General features: G+C 39.7%; 1 protein-coding gene across 1 annotated transcript in view; it reads right to left on the bottom strand.

The window, feature by feature from the left end:
• Window positions 1–574: 574 nt before the first annotated feature.
• The window catches only part of LOC138745551 (neuroplastin-like), a 53,118-nt gene continuing 29,399 nt past the window's right edge, over window positions 575–24,293 (bottom strand). Inside the window, exons 3-6 of the mRNA XM_069902691.1 lie at window positions 23,683–23,777; window positions 12,717–12,850; window positions 9,986–10,259; window positions 575–639 (exon numbers count right to left, since the gene is read on the bottom strand). Of these exons, the coding sequence (XP_069758792.1) occupies window positions 611–639; window positions 9,986–10,259; window positions 12,717–12,850; window positions 23,683–23,777 (532 nt within the window). The 3' untranslated portion in view covers window positions 575–610. The remainder of the gene's footprint in view (window positions 640–9,985; window positions 10,260–12,716; window positions 12,851–23,682; window positions 23,778–24,293) is intronic.

The raw sequence follows: 24,293 nt of genomic DNA, 5'->3' as shown, positions 1-24,293 counted from the left end.
AAGACTTCCCGTCAAAGCTTTAAGAGCAGATCTTCTTCAGCACCCTGCAACTGTTCAGGCCAAGGTGCCAGCGTGTGGAAAATTTTTGGTCCACTTACTTTCCTTGGTGTGTAGCAAGAGGAGGAGATATGATAGATGTTTACAAAATTATGAGAGGTGCAGATAGTGTAAATGCGAGCAGACTCTTTTCACAGATTAGGAGCAATAAATACAAGAGAACATGGCTTTAGGGGGAACTCAGAATGGTGGGAGCGTGGGACAGACTGCCATCTGACGTGGTGCAAGCTCACTCTTAAGTTTTAAGAATAAATTGGATAGATACATGGATGTGAGAAGTGCGGAGGATTATGGAATGGATGCAGGTCAGTGGGACAGGTGGTATGATGTTTCGGCACAGACTAGAAGAGCCGAAGGGCCTGTTTTCTGTGCTATGATTCTACGGAAACATAGTCGGGGTCTCGATGTGGAGGGGGTACAGAGGGACAGTGGAAGAACTACGTTGCGTCTCATTCACTCGAAGCTAGAACCTGGAGTAGTTCAAGTAGTCAGCATTTGAAATTAACATACTTATGGTTGTACTAAATTTTAAATGCAGGTATTCATGATGTACTTACATTGGTCCAGAAACTGGCTCATCGTCTGCAATAGTTGAACAGTCAGTTCACAGAGAAATGGGAAGAAAAGAGGATAAAGGAAAATAGATATTAGACATTTGAACAAAGGAGTTAATGTTTTAGTACCAACTGCCTTTCACAGCTCGACTTTTACAATACAATTGGTCATGGAGTTAGTCTCTAAATCATTACATTTAAATGGCAAAAAATGTTATTACATGGTCAGTTAACACCTTTAAGGCTTGTCATGAAATACTGCAACTATATGGACAGATCACGAAAGTTTAATGTTCATCTTGTCCCCAAGTTCCAGTCGTTCACTATTTTAGACCAATGAGAAGACGTAACCCAACATCTGATTGTGGAATCCTGCTCTCAATATTACTGGTTTCTAAGTTTTGGTTCTGCTGGTCAATGGACTTTTTATGAGGCTAGGGAGGTGGGAAAGAGAAGGAAAGGGAGGGCTGGAAGGAGAGTTGGATCAGGAGTTGAAGAGGCAGGCAGGGAGAGCACAAGCTCAAGAGGGAACCGAAGGAGATACAGGCAGAGGGGGTTGCAATATCAAATCAATACCTCAGTTGTCACAGGACTGAAAATGGCCTCCAATTTATGTTTAAAGGAAAGACAAGCTGAATTTAACTCTCATTTTTAAAATCATACAAAAATTTGTGAGACTTTTCATATATATTTTCCACAAAATGACTGTGTTGCAACAACATTGGGGCTGAGATCCATTTCAATTGGGCATTAATGTTTCTCTTTTAACAAAACTAAATGAATTTATGATCAATGAATCATTTATACATTTTAAAATGACACCGCTAGATGTCAAGGACCAGGATTTTTCTGCCGATTTATATTTCTTTTAAAAAGCAAACAACAGTATAATTTTTTTTTTACATCAAAAAAAATTCTAATGTTTTCATCTCTAGTTCAAATGGTTCATAGTAGAATTATTTCTGCAAACCTTATTTCCACTTTTGCAATCTGCAATCGATGTCTGGTGTTCTTAATTATTCTTTTTAATTTGTACTTGGGAAAGAAATAATTTGATAGTTTTACGTATATTTCTGTAAATGTAATTTAACTTAAAATGTTTATGAGTTTGACTTCAAACATTGGAAATCAATTCTAATGAGTTACCCAAATTTCTTTCCAAGAAACAACATGACACATTGGATGGTTAGGAACAAAGATAACAGATGGGCGCTCTTTGGACAAGTCCTGAATTGTGCCAACGGGATTAAGCAGGATTCCACAAGGTGTCTGGTATACATGAAGCAGGTATGGAGATTTATCGCAACGCAGCCACCTGACAGCACGCACCAGGAGTAATGGCAACGTTTCCTGGGTCACGAAAGTGCCATTACCCCGTCTGTACCTTGAGGCACGGAGAGAAAGCCACCGCCAGCACACACAAGTGTCTGGGAAGACCAAAAAAAAAATCAAACCACAAACCAACAGCTCACAGCCGAGAAACACCAGCAACGAACCAGTGGCCACAGGTCTTGGCCACTGGCAAGGACGGATTTGTTAACAGGGTACAGAGAAAACTAGACCAGTTAGACAACCAGACGTCAGAGTGTCGCAAAAATAGTGAAGCTATGTACACAGTTTAGGCATATCAAGAGACGCATCAGGAATTGAGGCAAATACACAAGAGTATCTAGGCTGGATTTTCTCCCCTCTACCACCTGCTCGTTCCCAGATTCTAAACTATCATTGAACTATATGACTCTTGATAGGACATAGAGACCAAGCAATTTTTTGTATCAGAGGAATTACATGGCAGATTAAAAAGCACTTTATATCATCTGTGAAAACTGAATTATTTGTTTCCCCATTGATTCCTGATTGTTTCAATGGAATTTAAGTTCACTTAATTCCATCCCAGGGGTTTTGGGTTGGGAACTTACAGTACACTCCTTTTAAACTCAGGAGCCAAGCACGATTTACAAATTAAAAGGCCTCGGAGCAAAGGAATGTGCTTATTTTATTCCTATTCCACCATAAAAACTGGCAAGCAATCTAAACTCCTCGGAAAAAAAAAAACGAGTTAGATCTTAAAAGGAGCGTATTCTACTTCAAGTACAAGTGCACCCGTCTCAAAATTACTGTGGAGGATCACCTTTATTCCCAGTTGATACAGCCAAGTTGAATTGTAATGGAAGCTTGCAACTTCTAATAAAAACAAATGTTGCATGAACACTTTATTAAGATACAGTAATTAATCTATCTGACCAAATTAAGCTATGGCATGGCTCCCAACTCCATAAAATGCAACTGTACTTGAATGGGGGGGGGGGGGGGGGGGGAGGAGAAAGAGACTAAATAAAGTGTTTAAACATTGCACATCTACTAGATCCCAATTTGCATTTCTTACAGATTAAATACAACTTTTCTGACTCAAACAATATATTTCAAGATATTTTGAACACTTCATTTCTATAGTGCATGCAAAAGACAGAAACACATACACACATTAAAATCCTACCCTAATTATTTCATTTTAAGAGGATTGATTCAGTCTTGTCCATTTCAAACGATGGTATGCAGCAAGTCTTGAACAAAAGAGGATCACCAGATTTGTTCAAAGCCCAGCAGACCCAATTATCTAAATACAATTTTTGACGCAGACAATGCCATCATTCTTTTCACTCATAACCAAAATATATGTGGACATACATATAAATCATCCTCTGTACAGATCAAGTTGCACTGGACAATTAATTACAATAGTAGACAATTCCTAATATTGGGGTCTATGATCTGATAAGAAATGCAAGTTGTGGGAAAGTCGAATACAAAAAAAGCCCCAAGGGAATTTTTAGCTTGATGCTGCGCCGGCTAGAATCATTCATGATTTCTGCTTCTTCACCACATCACCCCTGCGGCATTGACCCCAAAACAATTCAGCTTTTACACCAACCATCTGCCATGGCACATGCAGGCGCAGCGATATCTCTGATACAGACCACGGCGTGATTGGAGTCCTCATCACAAGCCATATAGCTTTAGAAGACAGCTAGTTCGAACCTAAAAGGAATCTAAGTTTGAGGGCCGTTAGTTCTGGCCAACTCCTGTAACATCCCCAGTATAGAAACAGAGCAGTCTAAACCCAAACAACTCAAATGCAGATTTGAAAAGAAAAACAGAAGTACAAATCCAGAAATGGGCAGAATAACTGAATGGACGATATGAAAAAAAGTTGTGAACGTGGATGAGGACTTGGAAAAAGTTTTAACATCATGAACTGATGCACTTCAGACTTGAAGCTGAGGAGAAACAAACTCGAGCATGCAATTCTCTCACTTACCACCAGTTTTAGGGTATGATGCAATTGAGAGGGAAAGAAAAGAATCACAATAACCGACAAATATCAATATAAACCATAATTCTAATCTAGAATGCCAGTTTGAAGGTCTCATTTCGCCATCTAACCTTGAAGGAAACAGACATTGGGAAAATGGCCTGGAAGAGGGAATTGCATCATTTGGAGTGTAATAGAAAATTGGTGTAGTATTGTTCAAGAAGCCTGTTCAAAAAAAACCACACGGGTATCGTTTAATTCCTTGCCTTTATCAGCCTTGCTACTTGCAAAACCTTTAGCCAATTCCAGATTGCTTCGAGTGCTAAATGAGCATTTAGAAATCAAAATCTGTTCAAAATATATTCAGTTACCAAAACTCGTACAGTACAACAATTGCAAATTCTTCAATGAACTTCCATCAGGCGTGTACTAAAATTCTTGCAACCAAGTATGTTTTCCTCGTCTCCTAAACACCTATGAACATTGAGCAAAGATCATTTTTTACACAGGTTTTGTTCATACATGTCTAATCAGTTTTACAAAGTTTATAACCTGTGCCCCTAATGTACCTCTAGTTAATTTAGAAATAAATGTTATTCTAGTTGAGAACTCTAATTCAATCACTCTTGCCTTCAATTGGTGAATCAGGATGTCCCATTATTCCATGAGGGTTGATCAAGTGAGAGGGTCATATTCTGTCTTTTAGAAAAGGAATGAATCTCAATGAAATATGCAAGATTCTATGTGAAGGGCTCGACATGATTGAGAATAAACTCCCCCTTCTGGTTAGAAAATTTAACCTGGGAGCAGTACATTGACAAGGGGAAAATATTTACGACTGAGGCAAGAGCGAAATCTCTTCATACAGACAGTATCAAAGTACCATACAGCAGGGAATAACCCGTGGGCGCCGCGGCCGGTGTAGCAGTTAGCACACCAGCGTTACAGCGCCAGCAATCAGGACCGGACCAGGGTTCAAATCCCGTGCTGTCTGTAAAGAGTTTGTACATTCTCCTCGTGTCTGCGTGGGTTTTCTCTGGGGTTTCTGGTTTCCTCCCACTGTTCATAAACATACTGGGGGGGTATAAGTTAATGGGGTGTAAAATTTGGCGGCACGTACTTGTGGGCTGAAATGGCCTGTTTCCGTGCTGCATGTCTGAAAATATAAATGTCTAAACGCAAACCAAGTTGTTATTCTGGGCTAATCCCATATGCCTACATTTGGCCCACATCTTTCTAAATCCTTTCTATCCATACATCTGTCCCAAATGTCTTGGGAGCATAATTGTTCCTACTTCTACAGCTGCCTCTTCCTTTGGTAGCTCTGAAGAATGAAAAAAAGCTGCTCATCAGATTCCTCAAAACTCTCAACTCGAGCCTAGAATCTGGAGAAATAGACTGAGTGTTCACTTTATACAACCATCCTGATTTTTAAAGTTGTGAGGCTCTATCCCAATGGTTCAAAAATCCAGTTCATGTATGTTACTTTCTCTTTTGGTGGTGGGGGGGGGGGGGGGGGGTGGGGAATAAACGGAGGTGATTCATTAGACTTGAACAGAAAAAGCTTGGACAACTTTTATTTTATAATGCAACCATTTTTTTTCTTCTACCTGCCACTTCAGAAACCTCTCAATACAGTTCACCATTCTCGAGTGACTGATTTCCAAATCAGAATGGATGAGCATATGGATAGCAGCTCCTCGTTGCACGTTGACCAAGTGTAGCTTTGACTACTGCTGTTACTTGCTCACTGGGGCCTACCCCACGAATACTCTACTGTCCTTATTTCCGTTTCCAATGCCAAATTTTTTTTGGGGTAAATATAACTCTTAATTAACCAGCACACACTAGTTCAGAGAGCAGTTACGTTACGCATCCCTCCAAAACAAATTATTTGTAAAAAGGCCATCGTTTAAAAAAAGAGAAACAATTACAATTAACTACAAAAATGGTTCCATTTTGATTTTAAAAAATGCATTTTTATGATTCAACAATTCGAGCAAGTTATCTGCTTCACTGAAGGGTACAGGGCTTCCTGAACCCTCTTGGGTGTATTTTAGGCTTCTATCATATCTTTTTTCAATACAACCTATTCTTTTTGGCGATTTGAATGAACTAATGTAACATGATTAGACGTGCTCACTTCAATAAAAGTTCTCTCCAACTTCCAACGTGATACAGCAAATCTGAAAGTATCTGTGTTCCATTTGAAGTTGTCTAATCACAATCCCCCCTTTTTTTTCAGGAAGCAAACATTTTGAAAGATATTGTTGTCCAGTGCAATTGAGTACAAAGATCGCCATTTATCTTCTTCGCTGATTTTACAAGTTATCTGGGGTTAGAAATGGATCCAATTCTTAATCCCCAATATTTTCTCCATTATCTTACAGTTCAATTCAAGCCTTTGGGATAAATAGCCCTGTTAGTTTTTTTTCCTCCATTCAATCGAAAATTACAAGGATATGTGACATTTCATTTAAGTATTCTTCCATTACAGTCAAATAAATAATGAAAATTCTGCGGAAGAAATTGTTTCTGGATTGAGTGTATAAACGAGCAGAAATGCTCAAATGATATTCTTGCTAAAAACGAGGCAAACAAACTTCAGAAGAAAATGGAAATTACATTTTGATAGCTATCAATTATTATTCCAATACACAGCCAAAAAAAATGACCAATTAGCAATGTACACGTTACTGTGAAATGGGACTAAAATGTTCAAGTAAAAACCTATCAAATATGCCTTTTATATTAAAAAAAATCTTACTTTTGCACTTACTAAAAAAGTGCCAAATCTGCCCAATGGGGACCAAAACTGTTCACCTTTGATTTCAAAGCATAGGGATGCGATTTCAACCACCCAGTCCTAATTTTGGGTGAAAAATCACGAGATGTGAGTGATTACATCCTCTTTAAAAAAAAACTCAAACATTTTCCAAAAAAAAAATGGTTACAGATCTTAAATTAACTTTATGCTTTTGGAACACATTGAACCTGTATAGACAGATTCAACTCTACAAGTCTATTCTACCATTCAACTCGATCATGGCTGTACTTTAAATGACGAATCTGCCTTAGTTAGATATAATTTATCAATATTCTCTTCCAAAAATAAAGGACTGAGTTCCTCGTTCACATTATTCTTTCTCCTGAATAAATGTTTCCTAACTCTGAAATTACCTCTAACTTTGTTAGGGACCTCTTGAGAGAAAGCAACGTAATACATTTCATTTTAAGCCTCGTCCATGAATTCTTTGACAAATGCATGAAGAAATTTAGTTTTCATGTACAAAATGCACATTCTCTTAACACGGGTTGAATAAAACTATTGTATACAACCCAACTCTTCTCCGATGCAATCAGAATGAATAAATACTTTAGTTGATCTAATCGAATCTACCAGATTTGGACATGTACTTTTAAAATCTGATACAATTAATCCATTTCTTTCATTAATCTATCATCGATGGAATTAAAATGGTTAACCATTCTATTTTATAATCAAGTCAATTTCTTCAGTATTTATTTCTTCAGTATAAGGGAATTAGGGGTTACGGAGAGAAGGTGGGGACGGGGTACTGAACTCTAAGATCAGCCATGATCTCATTGAATGGCGGAGCAGGCTCGAAGGGCCGAATGACCTACTCCTTCTATCTTCTAAAAAAAGGAAGAAATTTCATTCTGATGACTAAAATTAATGTTTTTTTAAAAAAAAATCCAAATGACTTCAAAAGCTCAAAGGGATATCTGTTTAAAGTTCTAAGTATATCGTGCAAGGCTAGACATTTAGATGGAACATCTGAGAGAGATAAAATCTGAAAGTTCTTCTTATGTGTTAGAAAACCTGAACATTCTTTGACACGTGCACTGATTTTGAGCGGTGTTGTTTACATCTTAACGGTTTTAATGGAAAATCCATAGGGATTAAGGAACATTTCATTTTGATGACCCATCGACCTGAAGAGTTGACTCCATTTCTCTCTCCACAAATGATGCCAATTTGAGTATTTCCAAGACTTTTTGATTTTATATCTGATTTATTGCATCTGCAATATTGGTGATGGTCAATCACTCTCCGGTCACTTAAAAGTGCAAGACGAACAGTGAAAATAACAGCCTTTATAAATATAGTTACTGTATGGCTATCGAGAGTATTTTCAGCACACGTGAACAATACTGCATCTGCAGTCCGGAACCATTGTACAAGGGTCATTAAATCTGTAACAATCCAAGCTTTCGCACCCGGTAAATTTATCTTAAAGCATGCAAAATTTCCACTGGATCCTTTTTATATCAAGTTTGAATTTTTACTAACATGGTCAGATTCATCTTGAAACTTAGGCCATTAAATCCAGTAGTAAGTTATGACTACATGAAAAAAAAAAGTCTGGTCAACATTCAGTCGAAAGGATTCAAATCTCATTTGTCTAGCATTATCTTAAGATTCGACTTCTCCTTTCTCTGATTGCTTTCTTCCCTTTAACCAATATTACTTTGTTTCCCACGCTTGCTACTTCTCTCCAGATATCTTGCACCAGTAAGACAGGATGACAAACTTGTCAAACTGAGGTTGCGCACAAACTGCGCTGCCTTGGTTCGAACGTGCCTTGTGCCAGTCTAGCCCGACTACTGTCACATGCCACCAAATTTTTCTGAAAACTGAGGTTTTGTTCGTTAAGACTTTAGTGTATCCAATATTTAAGAAATGGGACTAATTTAATTTAATTAAAATCCACAACTTGGAATGCTTCAAGATACTTCACCAGATTGGGCATCTTTTAAAGGAATCATTATATAAGCACTAGATTCAACGCTACTTATTCCAGCCTAACTAATGGGCTGCAGCAGATCAATGCTTGAATTTGATCACTTAAGTAAATAAGCAGGCACAAAGTAGAAGACGCATCAATTGAATAAAGAGCCTCTTGCATCAGCTTCATTTCAGTCACTCTCTTAGCTATCTTCACAGCCTTTCTTTCGATTCTTTTATTTGCCATTTTTATTATTTTCTTGTTGTCCCCGCTCTTTTCCAACCCTTACTTTTGGAGATTGTGCCTCCTCAAACAAGTGCCCCAAATGATAAGGTATACAAGGTTCATGTACTGCACAGATGTCAAGCAGCTGTCAAGACACTTGCGTAAAATGACTCATTTCATCCTATCCGCAGAGATGAACGTAGGGCTGAGCAGTTCAAAATGTCATGTCATTAAAATGTAATGCTGTCTAGCATTCTATACACATTTTATTTCAAACACATGCATTTCTACCCATTGCTAAAGGATGCAACTGAATCACCTGGATTATAATTTATAGTGTTAACAACAGGACAGAACATTTTGCCTCAAAAAATTTAAGGTTTTCTTTCTTTTTGTAAGGTTACAATTTGCAATAACAATCACAGACATGCATTTACACATGGTAGGGGTGTGAATAATGAGAGGGTGCAGGTGAGTTAGACAGAGAAAAGGCATAAACCAGCAAAGAAAACACTAAAATCTGAACTCCAAAGCCCTAAAATTAAAATACCACTTTGTGACCATCTTCTCAAACTATTTTTGTCAATATTCCCTGTGAAACACTTGGATCATTTAATACTCAGTGAGTGAAAATCAATACAATAACGATTAGCTTGCTTAATTTCCAAATCCAGTACTGTTTGGAAATTGGAAACTGGCAATTCATTTATTTAAATGATGGAAATATGCACCAAGTTCCTTAAAAAAAAACCACCTCACTGTTCTACAGTAAGGATTCTTTAAACAATCGAGCAAAAACCACTGAGCTCGAGACTTCACTCATTTGAAAATCAAAATTATTATCCAAATTCAAATCAATGAACTTTTTTTTCCCCCCAAATCATTACCTGGATAAAGATTGGATATTAGAAACAGGGAAGAACAAAATAGTTAATGATATAAATGCGTCAGTGTATTTTTATGTAACCCATTTAATTCTGGATACCAGTGATAAGAGTACTTGTAGTCGAGATAAACAGGCTAACGTTAAATGGGTTACATCGAAAGAAATAGGTTGAAATGTTATAGAAAAGAAAGAAACTTACCATCAGGGACTTCATCCGGTCTCTTTCGCTTCTCATACACAACAATGATGGCCACCAGAATAATGATTTCTGCTACAACTCCTAAGAAGGGCCAGAGAGGTGCCAGGTGGCTGCGGACGCGCAGGATAGTGCTGGCGTAGCTTTGCCCAAGGGAATTGGTGGCATTGCAGACATATTCGCCTGGATCGTCCTCAATATGCAGATTCTTGATAATCAGTTCTGTGTAATTCTCTTTATAACTGATGAAGTAACGACCAGTATCATTATTCAGATCCTATCAGAGGAATAAGGGAATTTATCTTGAGATTGAGAATAATTTACTATTTATTTGGTGGATTTATCTTTGCATCAGTGAACTAAACAACACATTCTTGTGCATACTGTTACAAAGCACTATGTTCTTAAGATACAAGAAGAAAACCAAATTAATCATCATTTCCGAATCTGATCTCTGTCCATTTTCTTCTTTCTGGATCCCAAGGGTTGCCCTGCAACAGGGAACCAGTGCCTAAATTCCAGGGTGAATGCACCTTTGATTCAGTCCACCACAGCACAAGCGAGAAAAATCATCCCTTTCCCCCCCCCCACCTCTCAATGTTTAGTTTATGCAGGTTTGTGTGGACCAGCACATCTGGAAGAAAACCACTTTGGAAGGAAAAAATTGAAGATCAGATCACTATTTAAATGGCAAGCAATTACAACACGTTGCCACGATGAAGGACCTGGGAGCGCTTGTGCATGAATCGCAAAAAGTTGGTTTGCAGATGTAGCGGGCTAGCAAGAAGGCAAAAGGAATGTTGGCCTTCGTTGCTGGATGGATTGAACTTGGGAGCAGGAAGGTTCTGTGGCTGCATCTGGCTTTGGAGGCGAAAGAGAGGAGGTTCACCAGGTTGATTTCAGAGATGAGGGGGCTATCCTATGAGGTTAAGTAGTCTGGGCTGAATTTGCTTGAATTGAGAAAAATGAGAGGGGGCATAGTATAGAAACACAAAATTATGAAAGACATAGATAAGAGAGGTAGGTAAGAGGTTTCCTTTGGTGGGGGAGACTCAAAGTAGAGAACATGGCCATAAGATTCTGTGTAGTAGATTTAGGATGGAGATGAAGAGGAAATTATTTTCCCCAGAGAGTGATGAATCTATGCCCATTGAAGCAGTGGAGATGACCTCAGTAAAAAAAAAGTGATGACCATCATACAGAAGGGAGACTGAAAACTTGGCTGAATGTTGTACCAACAACAACCTTGCTCTCAATGTCACCAAAACCAAGGAGCCGATTGTTGACTTCAGAAAGGAAAAACCAGAGTTTTGCAATTTAGCGATCATTGTGGGATCAGAGGTGAAGCAAATTTAAGTTCTTGGGAGTCAGCATGTTGGAGGATCTCACACGAATAGCGTCGTGAAGAAAAAACGTCAGCGCCTCTACTTCCTCAGCAGAGATTTGGTAATGACACCAGAAATCTTGGCAAATTTCTATAGCAATGTGGTGGAAAGTGTGCCAACCAACTGCATCACGGCCTGGTATGGAGACACCATTACTTCTGAGCATAAAGCCCTCCAAAAGGTAGTGGGCACAGCCTAGGACATCTCAGGCAAAACCCTCCCCACTATTGAGAACATTGGCAGGGAACGCTACTTTCGGATCATCGAGGACCCATACCACCCAGCACATGCTCTGTTCTCGCTGCTGCCATCAGCGAAGAGGTACAGATGGCACAAGACTCGCCCCACCAGGTTCAGGAAAAGCTGGTGCCCTCCACTATCAGACTCCTCAACAAAAAAAAACTCAATCAGGGACTGATTTAAGGACTCTTACTTTTGTATATTTTGGTTTGTTGATATTCATTACTCGTTTACAGTTCTTTGCTTACATGCGGATGTTGTGTAAAGTTTTTTTTTGCACTACCAAATAAGTGGTAATTTTTCTCACCTGGAGGGAAAAAGAATTTCAGGAGTATTTTTGAAGTGTGACAATAAATCTGAAAATATATTTAAGACAAGGTTGGACAAAGTTTTGCAAAATAGGGGAATTAATGGACATGGGGAAAAGTGGAGACGAGCCTTTCATCAGATAAGTCAAGATCTGACTGAATGGCAGAGCAGGACAGACGGGACTGATGCTCCTATTTTTCCTGAGACATCTTGTGCCAGTCACATAATTCTTTCTCCTGTTTCTTATGTTCTTTCAATGCTTCTGAGTTTCAGTCTCATAAATATTTCACAATGGTATCTACATGCTCATTCGTTCCAAGCCACTTTCTGTCTGAAACAATAATTACTGCAGTTTTTCTTCATGGAGTGTTCTACCGTCAGTTCCCCTGACATATCACCAATCCATCCATTTTCATGCCTATAAATCACTTTTCTCTATTTGCCCAAATGCCTGAGAATAATAGTTTTATCACGAGTACTTTTCCACACTATCCACGCCAATGAGAAGAATAGGGTGGCATGTATAGTGGAACAGTTAGCGCCATGCCCTTCCAGCACCAGCGATTAGGACTGGGGTTCGAATCCTGAGCGGTCTGTAAGCAGTTTGTACATTCTCTGAGGGGGTTTTCCCCAGGTTCTCCAGTTTCCTCCCACCGTTCGAAGTGTACGGTTAATTGGGTGTAAATTGGGCAGTAATGTCAGTAGTGGGCTGAAATGTCTAAATTTAAAAAAAAGAACCCGAATTCAAATGGTAAGAAAATGGAAGGTGTTCCAGGTAAGATTCAGCAAACCAAACTCACCACAAATTCATCTTTCACCTTCTTGTGCCAGGTCCAAAAAGGATGGGGATATCCTACAGATTTGCAGTACAAAAGAGCATCCTGTCCCTCATTCTTATTCTCACTCCTCTTGTGACCAGTAACGTCTGGAGATGCTAGGTCAAAAGATAATAATAAAAAATGGTGGCAGTGAAATGAAAGAACAATGAACAAAAGGTGCTGAGCAAACTATCTTTAAAGTTGATTATTAATTACCAATTCATGCCCCCCCCTTTTCCCCGATATGAAAAGGTATAAACATCAATGATTTTACCACATTTTTTGATTGAACATCCACTTCAGCTGCTTTGAAAACTGAAAAGAGCAGCTTATTTATTCATCCATTTATTTATTTCAGATTTCTTGTCAGAGTACATACATGAAATCACATACAACCGAGATTCCTTTCTCCTGCGGACGCAGCAGAATCAACTATCGACAGGTGACGCAAAACATGTAAGCAAATAAACTGTAAACAGATAATGCCTGTGCAATACAGAGAGAACAAAAAGAAACTTAATGAAGTGCACAAGAGTCCTTAAACGAGTCCCTGATTGAGTTTGACGCTGAGGAGTCTGATGGCGGAGGGGGAGCAGCTGTTCCTGAACCTGGTGGTACGAGTCTTGTGGCACCGACACCTCTTTTCTGATGGCAGCAGCGAGAACGGAGCGTGTGCTGGGTGGGGTGAATCCTTGATGATTGCTGCTGCTCTCTGACGGCAGCGTTCCCCGTAGATGTACTCATTAATGGGGATAATACTCAATTAGCTTGCCTGTTTTGCAGTATTTTTTCTCCCTCTTTGATGTATTGTACTTCTATTTCTCAAACCCTAATTCAATCTTCCCTATTTGTGCACTATAGATTTAATCACCAAATGAGCATTTTTAATTTCCAGCGCACCTCTGTACTATTAATTCAAAACGACTTCAGATTATAGCAATTCAATGTTTTCTAAAGACTTCTTCTTCTTTCTTTCTTTGGCTTGGCTTCGCGGACGAAGATTTATGGAGGGGTAAACGTCCACGTCAGCTGCAGGCTCGTTTGTGGCTGATAAGTCCGATGCGGGACAGGCAGACACGGTTGCAGCGGAAAATTGGTTGGTTGGGGTTGGGTGTTTCCTCCTTTGTCTTTTGTCAGTGAGGTGGGCTCTGCGGTCTTCTTCAAAGGAGGTTGCTGCCCGCCGAACTGTGAGGCGCCAATTGAGGCGATATCAGCCCTCTGGCTGTGGTCAATGGGGCAGGCACCAAGAGATTTCTTTAGGTAGTCCTTGTACCTCTTTTTTGGTGAACCTCTGTCATGGTGGCTGGTGGAGAGCTCGCCATTTAACACGATCTTGGGAAGGCGATGGTCCTCCATTCTGGAGACGTGACCTACCCAGCGCAGTTGGATCTTCAGCAGCGTGGATTCGATGCTGTCGGCCTCTGCCATCTCGAGTACTTCGATGTTAGGGATGAAGTCGCTCCAATGAATGTTGAGGATGGAGCGGAGACAACGCTGGTGGAAGCGTTCTAGGAGCCGTAGGTGATGCCGGTAGAGGACCCATGATTCGGAGCCGAACAGGAGTGTGGGTATGACAACAGCTCTGTATACGCTAATCTTTGTGAGGTTTTTCAGTTGGTTGCTGGGTAATTTAATTCCTCCCTCCGCTAAGCCAAGTTAACAGAGCACACAATTTTAATAGCAATGATTTATCTATACCACGACCAAGACCACCTGTAAATTGGAGGATCAGCACCTAATTTTCCACCCAGCCACTCTCTAACCGAATGCCATCAACATCCAGTTTCTGTTAGTCCATTTCCCGTTCTCCCGCTCTCTACTCCATCCCTCTTGTCTTCTTTCCATTAGTCTTCCTCCCCTTTCCCTCTCTATTCACAGAGCCATCTCCCTGCACCTTGTTTCCTAGCATTTCCCCCCCCCCCCCATCCACCTATTATCTGTGGGACTGTCCTCCTCCCCCTGCCCCCACACCACCACCCCCCACCATTTTGTTTGGGCGCCTGCCCTCATTTTGTTTATACCTCGATGAAGGGCTCAAGCCCGAAATGTTGGTGATGTATGGATGGATTGAACTTGGGAGCAGGAAGGTTCTTTGTTCTTATAAAGTATACTGCTTGACCTGCTAAGTTTCTCCAGTGTTGTTTTTAACCACTTAATTCATATTATGGCAATACAATGTTTTGTAAATACGATTCTGATTTAAATTGCTTAATTGAAACTACCGACTAATTTAGTTCCTCCCTCCACTAACACAAGTTAACAGATCACACAATCTTAATCAATTGAAATATTCATAAACCTCAGTCTTGAATGTCAGCTGAAGTTTTTCAGTTTTCTCACTGCAGGTTCTTTCTTGTTCAAGATTTTGGTCCACATAATTTTGATTGTGCACCCTTGATCTACAGGTAGCAACTTCCAAACATGGTTTGCTCATTATATTCTCCTGACCACACAAAAGTAAGTAGACAGTATATTCTAAATAAACAGTCACAGGACACACACACACACACAAGTCAATGCAATTGACTTTTTCAATACAACATTATATTCTGCAACCGTGCTCTTCTACTTTGCATGGTTGTATGGATATCAGAGTTGATTTGCAAGACTGCTCACAAAAGAACAATTCTTACTGGAGCACAGGGATAACCAAACCGCGGCCCGTTAGGATGTAGCCTCTAACGACAAATTGCATTGTATGTACATTGCACCAGATGCCAGTGCCATTTTGAACGATACCACTGAACTTCTGAGTTTCAACACTAGATGCCACCACATAATTAAGTAAATAAACAAAAACTTTTTTTTAAAAAATGTAACTGGTTGAAAACTGCCAGGATTGATATTGTTTGCCCCAGGACTCCTTACATTTTTCTGTATGCCGCCCCAAACCAAAAATCTTTGGCCATCCCTACTGCATCAGGTAAAGATCATGGCCATAAACAAAATTATTAATTAACTTGTACTCTTGGTCTCTAATTTAGCATTCTTCAACAAGTAAAAGATATTCTTTCTATATCAGTGCCATCTAACCTGTTGATTATGAGACACATGGTGTAATAACAATTCTCCCATGTGGAGATTTTACATCTTTCACCAGTTTGATTTACATAATCGTTCCCTCGGCAGTCCTGACATAAAATGCAGCAAGTAAAAGATTACTCCTGAAACCTCCTCAACCAGCCCAGAAGTGTTTCCCCAGCTTAATCAGGATAGGAGAGGGTGCTCTCGATATCTTTCTGCATAAAGCAGAGGCAATATCCAGTCAATCAGTTCATACAAGTATGCACTGATAGCCCTGTGAGTAGACATGGAACCATTGATATGACATCTTGTATATTGACAATATGTGCTTAATGTTCAAGTTTAAAAGGTCGCTGATGGAACTAACATCACATAAAATTAGGTCATCATCCTGTGACAGATTGTGCTATATTTTATATTGTCTATGGCTATGTTTTAAAGGAGATAAATTGTGGCAGGTTTTTTTTTTAAAGTGTTGGTCACAAACACTTAAACACAGCTCTCATTTTCTGAGTGCCTTTGCAAAAACTTTGAAGGATGTCTATAAGGACTCCACAAGTAGGTGTTAACTGGACGTGCTGTGGAGTAATGGATTATTGTTTTGGAAAGCAACAGATGAACGAACTCAGAAGATTAGGTCTGGTGCTGAGTTTGAGTGCAGTTTGCAGTTCTAAGAGGGTCATGTGGTTTTCTCAGAGAGAGAGAGAGAGAGAGAGAGAGAGAGAGAGAGAGAGATCGATCAGTTCTACAGAGCAGCAGTAGCTGGGACTGGAACAGGACAAGCTGGCAAGCTTATGGAAAAACCCCATTTGGAAGCTGGGCTGTGAATTTTTAGTTCAGCCTGGTTAAAGCCCTTGTGGTCCATACAAGAGGAGATGGCTGACTGTCTAATGTTTCCCTTGAAACAAGGGAAACAAAAAGGAACTCTGTGGTGACCTGAAAGAAAGAGGGTATCACCTGGAAAACCCTGATGGGGTAGGTTTCTTTGGCAAAACACTGAAGTGGCTGATCTGAAGGAATCAGTTGTGGGTGTGTCCAACGAGCAACAAATCTCTCTCTGAAAACTGACAGGAACCTTCCTGAGCGGTAACCATTTACCTTTCATTTCAAGCACCAAAGCCTGGTGAAATTCATAAATGCTAAATTCTGTGCACAGTATAAGATTTACCTGCTACCAGTGAACTTGTTGAGATTGGACTGTGAATCAAAGAACTTTTTTGAACTTACACACACATTACACACAGGTGCGCTTAGAATTAGAAAGGAGTTAAATTACGTAAAGTTAATAGTAATAAGTTAAAGTTTGATCCTTTTTTCACGTTTAAAGATAATTAAAAGCAACTTTTGTTTAAGTAACCATTTGTCGGTGAATTTCGATTACTGCTGGGTTTTGGGGTCCTTTGGGGCCATAACAAGCCAAATGAGATGACACCATTCAATTAAATAGAGTTCTAAACAGTAGAGTGCACCAGGTCACCCAATACTTCTAAGAGAATTCCACACTTAAACCTCTCTCTCTCTCCTTTAAAATCTAAATTGTTGGCCAAGGTTTCTGCGCCTTCCATCGCAAAATTGTTAATCTTCACATCTTGTAATGGTAAATTTACAAAGTGAAGTCATTCGCGATGCTGACCAATACAGGGTGGGGATCTAAGACTGAGAACTGACGCCTGGCAAGCAAAGCACAATTATTCTTTGCTGTCAATTCAGTCAATCAGCACCATACAGTGTTTAATCAAATAAAATACAGTCCTGAGACTTGAGGCCCATTTACAATGCAGATCAGTTGCCACCCATTGGCCAATCCTGGTAATATGAGATTAATGGGCCAATATTTTACAATAATCCAGAAAGGCAGACTCTTTAGCTAATGTTACTTGTTCATCTCTGCACCACATGCAGTATTCTACAGAGAATTTATATGTTATAATTGTTTCTTCTGTACTATTTAATTAGTCCAACAAACCTATACATTTTCCTGAAGAATCTTCCACAAGCATTAAATGAACTGAGCATTGTTTACATACATTTCTTCAATGCTTGAGGCAAACGCAGCTCACAGCATCTCTTATTCCTTTTGGCAGAATACATAGCCTTTTTGCTCTACAGCAGCTGGGAAAAATACTGCATTATAACAGCAAAATTAGAGTACGGCACAAAAAGGCAGTTGGGCCTTTTGCTGCAACACTAATTCCATTCCCTTCCAATGAGTATCAAGGGATCTAAGGATAGTGAAGGAAAATGGAACTGAGATGAAGGTCAGCCATGACGTTGATGAACGACAGACTCTGAACGGCTGGATGACCTAATCCTGCTCCAGCTCCTTATTTTAGAGTCTTAATTATGAAATGGGAGATGATATCTATATTTACTTTAAAAGCAAAAATCTCCAGCTCAAATTACATTTCAAAACCAAGAAATTTTCAACAACAATTTTAAATTATATTTTTGTCCACACCAACATTCAAATAGCGCAGGCAAATAATTCCAGCTTTAAATGTACATTTTAAATATTTTTAATTTTAATTTTAAAAAATTTAGACACACAGCACTATTACGTGCTCCCGTTTTACTGAAACCTTTCTGAATGTGTGGAGGCCATCTCCGAGCCGCATAATCCAACCCCTCTTGGAGTGAGTTAATCGGCAGAAAGCTGCACTCCGCTGATCGATCTGATGATGCCGTCAGCCCGCGAATCATCTCTCCACTCATCTGTCTCCTTCCAAGACTGGGGCGGAGGGGCAGCGGGAACCCAGGGAGCCGACGGGGCAGCAGGGGCCAGCCGGTGCGGGATGGGACAGTCGCACTGGGCCACTTCGGCCTTCGGGCCACTCAAAACATGCCAGAACAATGGCCGTCTTCCCTACCCATGATCACCCACGCAGCTAGAAATGTTCTGGGAACCACAGGACGGTTCCAGCTGCCTGGGGTATTATGGGTAGGGAAGACGGCCATTGGTCTGCTGCATTTTTATGACGCATGGCGCTCAGCACCAGTCGCCCCGCCTCTGTTGGATCTGGAGGGCGCTATGAGGCACTTCTGGATATGAATGGGATGCTGGAGCAGCCTTTTAGGGCTGCTGTCTGAAAGGCAAGTTCTTAAGTTTTCCAACCACTCCTGTAGCCGGCCTCAAAGTGGAGGCCCGACATGAAATGGCCAATTGTAATTTTGCAAGGGAGAACCATTCTGACTGCTGAAGTGAAAACAACGGTTTGAAGCAGCTTGGGTGGCCACCCATTTTTGTGGAATTCAGGGCAAAGCATGCTCTGTGAATGACTGGACCTTTTCAGTGATTCACCTGTGCCAGGAGGGTCTTTTGGGAATTACTTCATTTTGTATGTGACTGACAGTGGAAGTCGCTAGGAGAGACCGCTTCATTTTGTATGTGACTGACAGTGGAAGTCACTTGGAGACGCTTCATTTTGTATGTGACTGACAGTGGAAGTCACTTGGAGACGCTTCATTTTGTATGTGACTGACAGTGGAAGTCACTTGGAGATGCTTCATTTTGTATGTGACTGACAGTGGAAGTCACTTGGAGACGCTTCATTTTGTATGTGACTGACAGTGGAAGTCACTTGGAGACGCTTCATTTTGTATGTGACTGACAGTGGAAGTCACTTGGAGACGCTTCATCTTGTATGTGACTGACAGTGGAAGTCGCTAGGAGAGACCGACCGGTGCCAGGGTCTTGGAAGCTTCGTGGAGACCACCCAGTTTGGGTCTTGCCTACAAAAGGACCAGCAGTGTTGTGACCACAGCTTGTGTGTATGGAAATTTCTTCAAAGGCAACACAAGGAGAATTAGTGAGTCTGTAGCATCCACAACTCCAATTTTCCCTTCAGTTCAATATTAATTCTGGGCATCAAATTTCAAAGGCCTGCGCTTCAACACTGTACTTGAAAGACTGAACTTTGAAGCAACTTTCTAGATTTTGGCCTGGACTGTAATAATTGGGGTATATCGCACACACACATGCAAACAGTTGGGTTTAGATTTAGTGTTAAGGATAGTTTAAGAGTAAGAAATAAAATTAGTGTTTTAAAATTAAACATCATCTGGTTCATTGCCCTATTGCTGCTCATTACATGCTGCATGTAATTTCAGCCCATGAGCCCAATTACACCCAAATGATCTCCAACCCCCGGTATGTTTTGAACAGTGGGAGTACACTGGAGCACCCGGAGGAAGCCCACACAGACACAGGGAGAACGTACAAACTCCTCATCCTGGTTCCGATCGCTGGTGCTGTAACCACTACAATAACTGCGCCACCCTTTAAAAAAAAACTGAATGGGATGTGGCCAATATTAACAGGACAACTTGGAACTGCATTCACTTGTATGCCAGTTTCTGTATTCAACACGATCAGTTTTTAAAACAAGGGCAGTTTGTGATTCATCGAACTGCCCCACATTCACTAAATTCTATTTTAAAAACAGCCGTAGTGGGATTTGTATGCATTATCTCTGGATTGCTTGTACCGAGAACATCCTACTGCAATTAGTCCTGCACAAGGTATCAACATTCAAGAGAGGTATCCAGTTTGCTTCTACAGAAGTCACTAAACAAGACTTAACAAAACATTACTAAGCATAACATTGGATTAAAAATTAAATTCTCAAAATTCAAGTACAAATGGCAAAGTTCAACCTTGAGAGCTAAGAATGAAGACTGACGCATGGCAACTAAAGCACAATTATTCCTCACTGTCAATTTGACCAACCAATACATATTTACTAAAATAAAATACAAAATCACCATACCCATGGTATTTTAAAAGAAATTCAAACACATTAAAAAAAAAATGGAGGATTCCTGCTCGTATAGGCACTTGGCCCACCATAATGTGGATCAGTACTAAGATTTTCACACATGAAAGCCAAATACTGCAGATGCTGTGAATCTGAAGATAAAAAAAATAATGCTGGAAACACCCAGATGGTCAGGTAGCATTTGTAGAGAAGGAAACAAAATAAACAATAATTTTCAATAGAATTAGGAAACATTTATTTTAAAACTGCAGTGAGAGATTGAAGGATTCATGTATTGATGCTAATTGACAGAGGATGGTAGAATTATGTCTAAATGAGGTAGATGAGTGAAATTTGTATGTTCTCCCCATTAGTTTCTGCCAGGTGCTCTCACTTCTTCCCCAAAGCCAGCAAAAACAAGCTGGTTAACAAGTGATGGTCAGCTATGCAGGGACATAACAAAATAGCTAAGGGCAATAGCTGAATGTGTGAGAGAGCAAGATGTTGGGCCAAAGGGAAAACTTAGGTAGGCGTTAGCATGGATCCAATGGCATCTTTCTAAGACGCAGTAAAAAAAAATTAAAAATCATGGCAGAGTTTGCTTCACAAGAATCGCTTCTATTTCAATTAATGATCAGAATATTCTTGCATTCAACCCTTCATGTATGAACTCTTAATTTGTATTCTAGGTTGGAAAGAAAGGCTCAATGCTGCAGGCTGCATCTTAAAACCTCATGAATGAAAATGTACATAGGCACCCTAAAGATTTTTTGCAACTTCTGATCAAGATTTTGCTTCCGAGTTACAGAAATCCAGACCACCTGAGAATCTGGACTTCGAAAACTCTCAAATGTTTTAAATTTTGTGGACTTTTGTGTTCATGCGTAAATGCCACAGATGCACAGCAGCATTTTTATTTTTCTTTAAAACAGCTCATTTTAAAGACCCTCAAGATCTTGCAGTTTCAAGAATATAATAAACACAAGGCTACGCATGATACAGTATAATTGGTTACACAGGTTATATATCACGCCTCAAAAGTTAAATAAATGGGACCCAACAGTATCATATAGATGTTTTCGCTGTAATAGGAAATGGGAACAACAGTACATGAAATTTGGGCATGTGAGAAAGTGGAAAAGTTTTGGGAAGTTCTAAATCAGATATTAAATAAAATCACAAAAAATCCAGAGATCTTTCTTCTAGGTAACATAAGAAGTAAGGAATTAGGCCTCAAATTGGATAAAGCACAAAAAAGATTTATAATGATAGCCTTAGCAGTAGCAAAAAAATGTATAATGTCAACTTGGAAATCAGAAGAGAGCCTGAGAATACAGCAATGGTACATGGAAATGAATAAATGTATTCCATTGGAAAAAATAACATATAATTTAAAAAAATAAAGTCACATTATTTGAACAAATTTGGGAACCGTACATGGAACATAACAGAGCGGGCTTGCCTCGGACCTCCACCCCCTAAAATGATAAGACAAAATTACTTGATCCAGTGTGTAAAAGTAGATGACACATTTTTCTTGTTTGTTTTCATTGTGTGATGACATCGTTTAATGGTTTATTGTATTGTACATGTTGAATATTTATTGGTTTTGGAGGGGGGTGGGAAGGGGGGGGCGGAGGGAGGGGAGGGGGATAAAAAGGGAGAAAATGTCACTGTGTATATTTAATGAGAAACGTTTGTATATATTTTGGTTGATATGGTTCACAGTATGAAAAATAAAAAATTATTTAAAAACGATCTTGCAGTTTCAAACAAGTCTCCTAAATTTCAGTCCAGCCTGTTCAATCTCATAATATGCTCTTTCTAGCTACATGTTTAATAAACCTTCTGTGAACTACTTTGAACACATTAACATCCTTCCTTAAATAAGGAGATCAAACCTTTGGACCATCTCATCAATCCCCTATATAACTAAAGCATAACCTCCCTATTTTTGTATTCTCCTCGCAATAAAAGGTTGTATTTCGTTTGCTTTCTCAATTACCAGACATCATTATTATAAGTTTATTTTAAAATCATGTGCTATGACTCGCAGCTCACTTTGCATTTCAGACCTCTGTGATCTCTTTATCGTGTTTCTTTTTTAAAATTTCCTTCACATCTTCCGACCTGATACTCCATTTTGGTCTGTGCCCAATCACTTCTACTACCCATGTCCCTTTGAAGCCTCCTTAAGTCCTCTCACAACTTAATTTCCTTTCCATCTTTGTGCCACCGGTAATTTTATCAACAGCATATTCAGGGCTTTGTTCTATTTTTATAATTGGATGAAAGAAACCAGAAATCCTGGCAAATTTCTACAAAGGTGTGGTGGAAAGTACGCTGATGGGCTGCATCACGGTCTGGTCTGGGGACACCAATACCCCTGAGCGAAAAGCCCTGCAAAAGGTAGTGGACATAGCCTAGAACATCACAGGCAAAACCCTCCCCACTATTGAGTACATCTACAGGGAACGGTGCCATCAGAGGGCAACAGCAATCATCAAAGACCCTCACCACCCAGCACATGCTCTGTTCAGGAAAGGGGTACAAGTGCCACAATACTCAGGTACAACTGCTACCCCTCTACCATCAAAATCCTCAATGACAAAGTCAATCAGAGACTCAATGAAGGACTCTTACTTGTGCACTTTAATGATTTTTCTTGGCTTTCTGTTTTGGACAGTTTACATTCATTAACAGTTCTTTGTTTCGATTTTTACGCTGTGTACAGTTTATTTTTTGCACTACCAATTAATGGTAATTCTGCCGCACCCCCAGGAAAAAGAAATCTCAGGGTTGTATGTGATGTCATGCACTCTTGACAATAAATCTGAAATGTTGAGACCCCAGTATCAATCCTGCTGCTCATTCCATTTTGTCAGTAGACCAGTTTATTTCTACTTTTTCCACGTCACTAGACGGGGAAATGGGTTAGTGAGCGCGAGAGCTGGGGAGTGCAACCAGCATCTTTTTGTGTTCCCACGAAAAGGAGATAAAGCAGTGGTTCTCAACCTGTTTCCTCCCCATTCACATACCACCTTAAGTAATCCTTTACTAACCACAGAGAACCATGGCATAGGTGCTCTGTGCTTAGTAAGGGGTTATCTATGGTGGTGTTTGAGTGGGGTGGGTGGGAAAGGGTGGAGAACTACTGAGATACAGCCTACCTTTGACATCAATAGTGGCATTCACCGGAAGGGAATTTTCAAATGTAAAGACACATTGATATTCTCCAGAATCATCTTTCCTTGGTTTGATAATCCTGGATTGCAAAGGAAATAGAAAAATAAAAATGAATAAAACAGGATTTTATTCTCAATTGTCCAAGAAGAAATTAGAAATTTGAAATGAAAATCTATCTTCTAATGGCAGTACATCTCTTGTAAAACAGGGATGAGTATGCACACACACACACACACACATATATATATATATATATAATATATATATATATAAAAGAATCACCAATATTTTGAAAAACTTCCAAGCCCCTCGGAATGCTGATGGCCTTTAAAACTGTGCAGTAGGTTCTACTATTCTTAATCAAACATCATGGCCAACCTCTTACATGATTCAGTATTCGATCAATACATACAACACGCCATAAATCAGGTGAACCTTCCAACCTTGAGAAGGAATTTGGTGTGGATTTTTTGGTCAAAATGATCTGATACTATAAAACACCCCTTTGGCTGGAGGATCCATATACAGCATGAAGCAAGCCACCTAGACTAGGGATGTCGCATATTTTCGCTCTTCCTCTTACCCAAATGAACAC

Source organism: Narcine bancroftii, chromosome 11 (genome assembly GCF_036971445.1).
Source record: "Narcine bancroftii isolate sNarBan1 chromosome 11, sNarBan1.hap1, whole genome shotgun sequence".
Classification (NCBI taxonomy): domain Eukaryota; kingdom Metazoa; phylum Chordata; class Chondrichthyes; order Torpediniformes; family Narcinidae; genus Narcine; species Narcine bancroftii.
The sequence above is the reverse complement of the archived record's forward strand: the minus strand, read 5'-3'. Positions and strand labels throughout refer to the sequence as shown.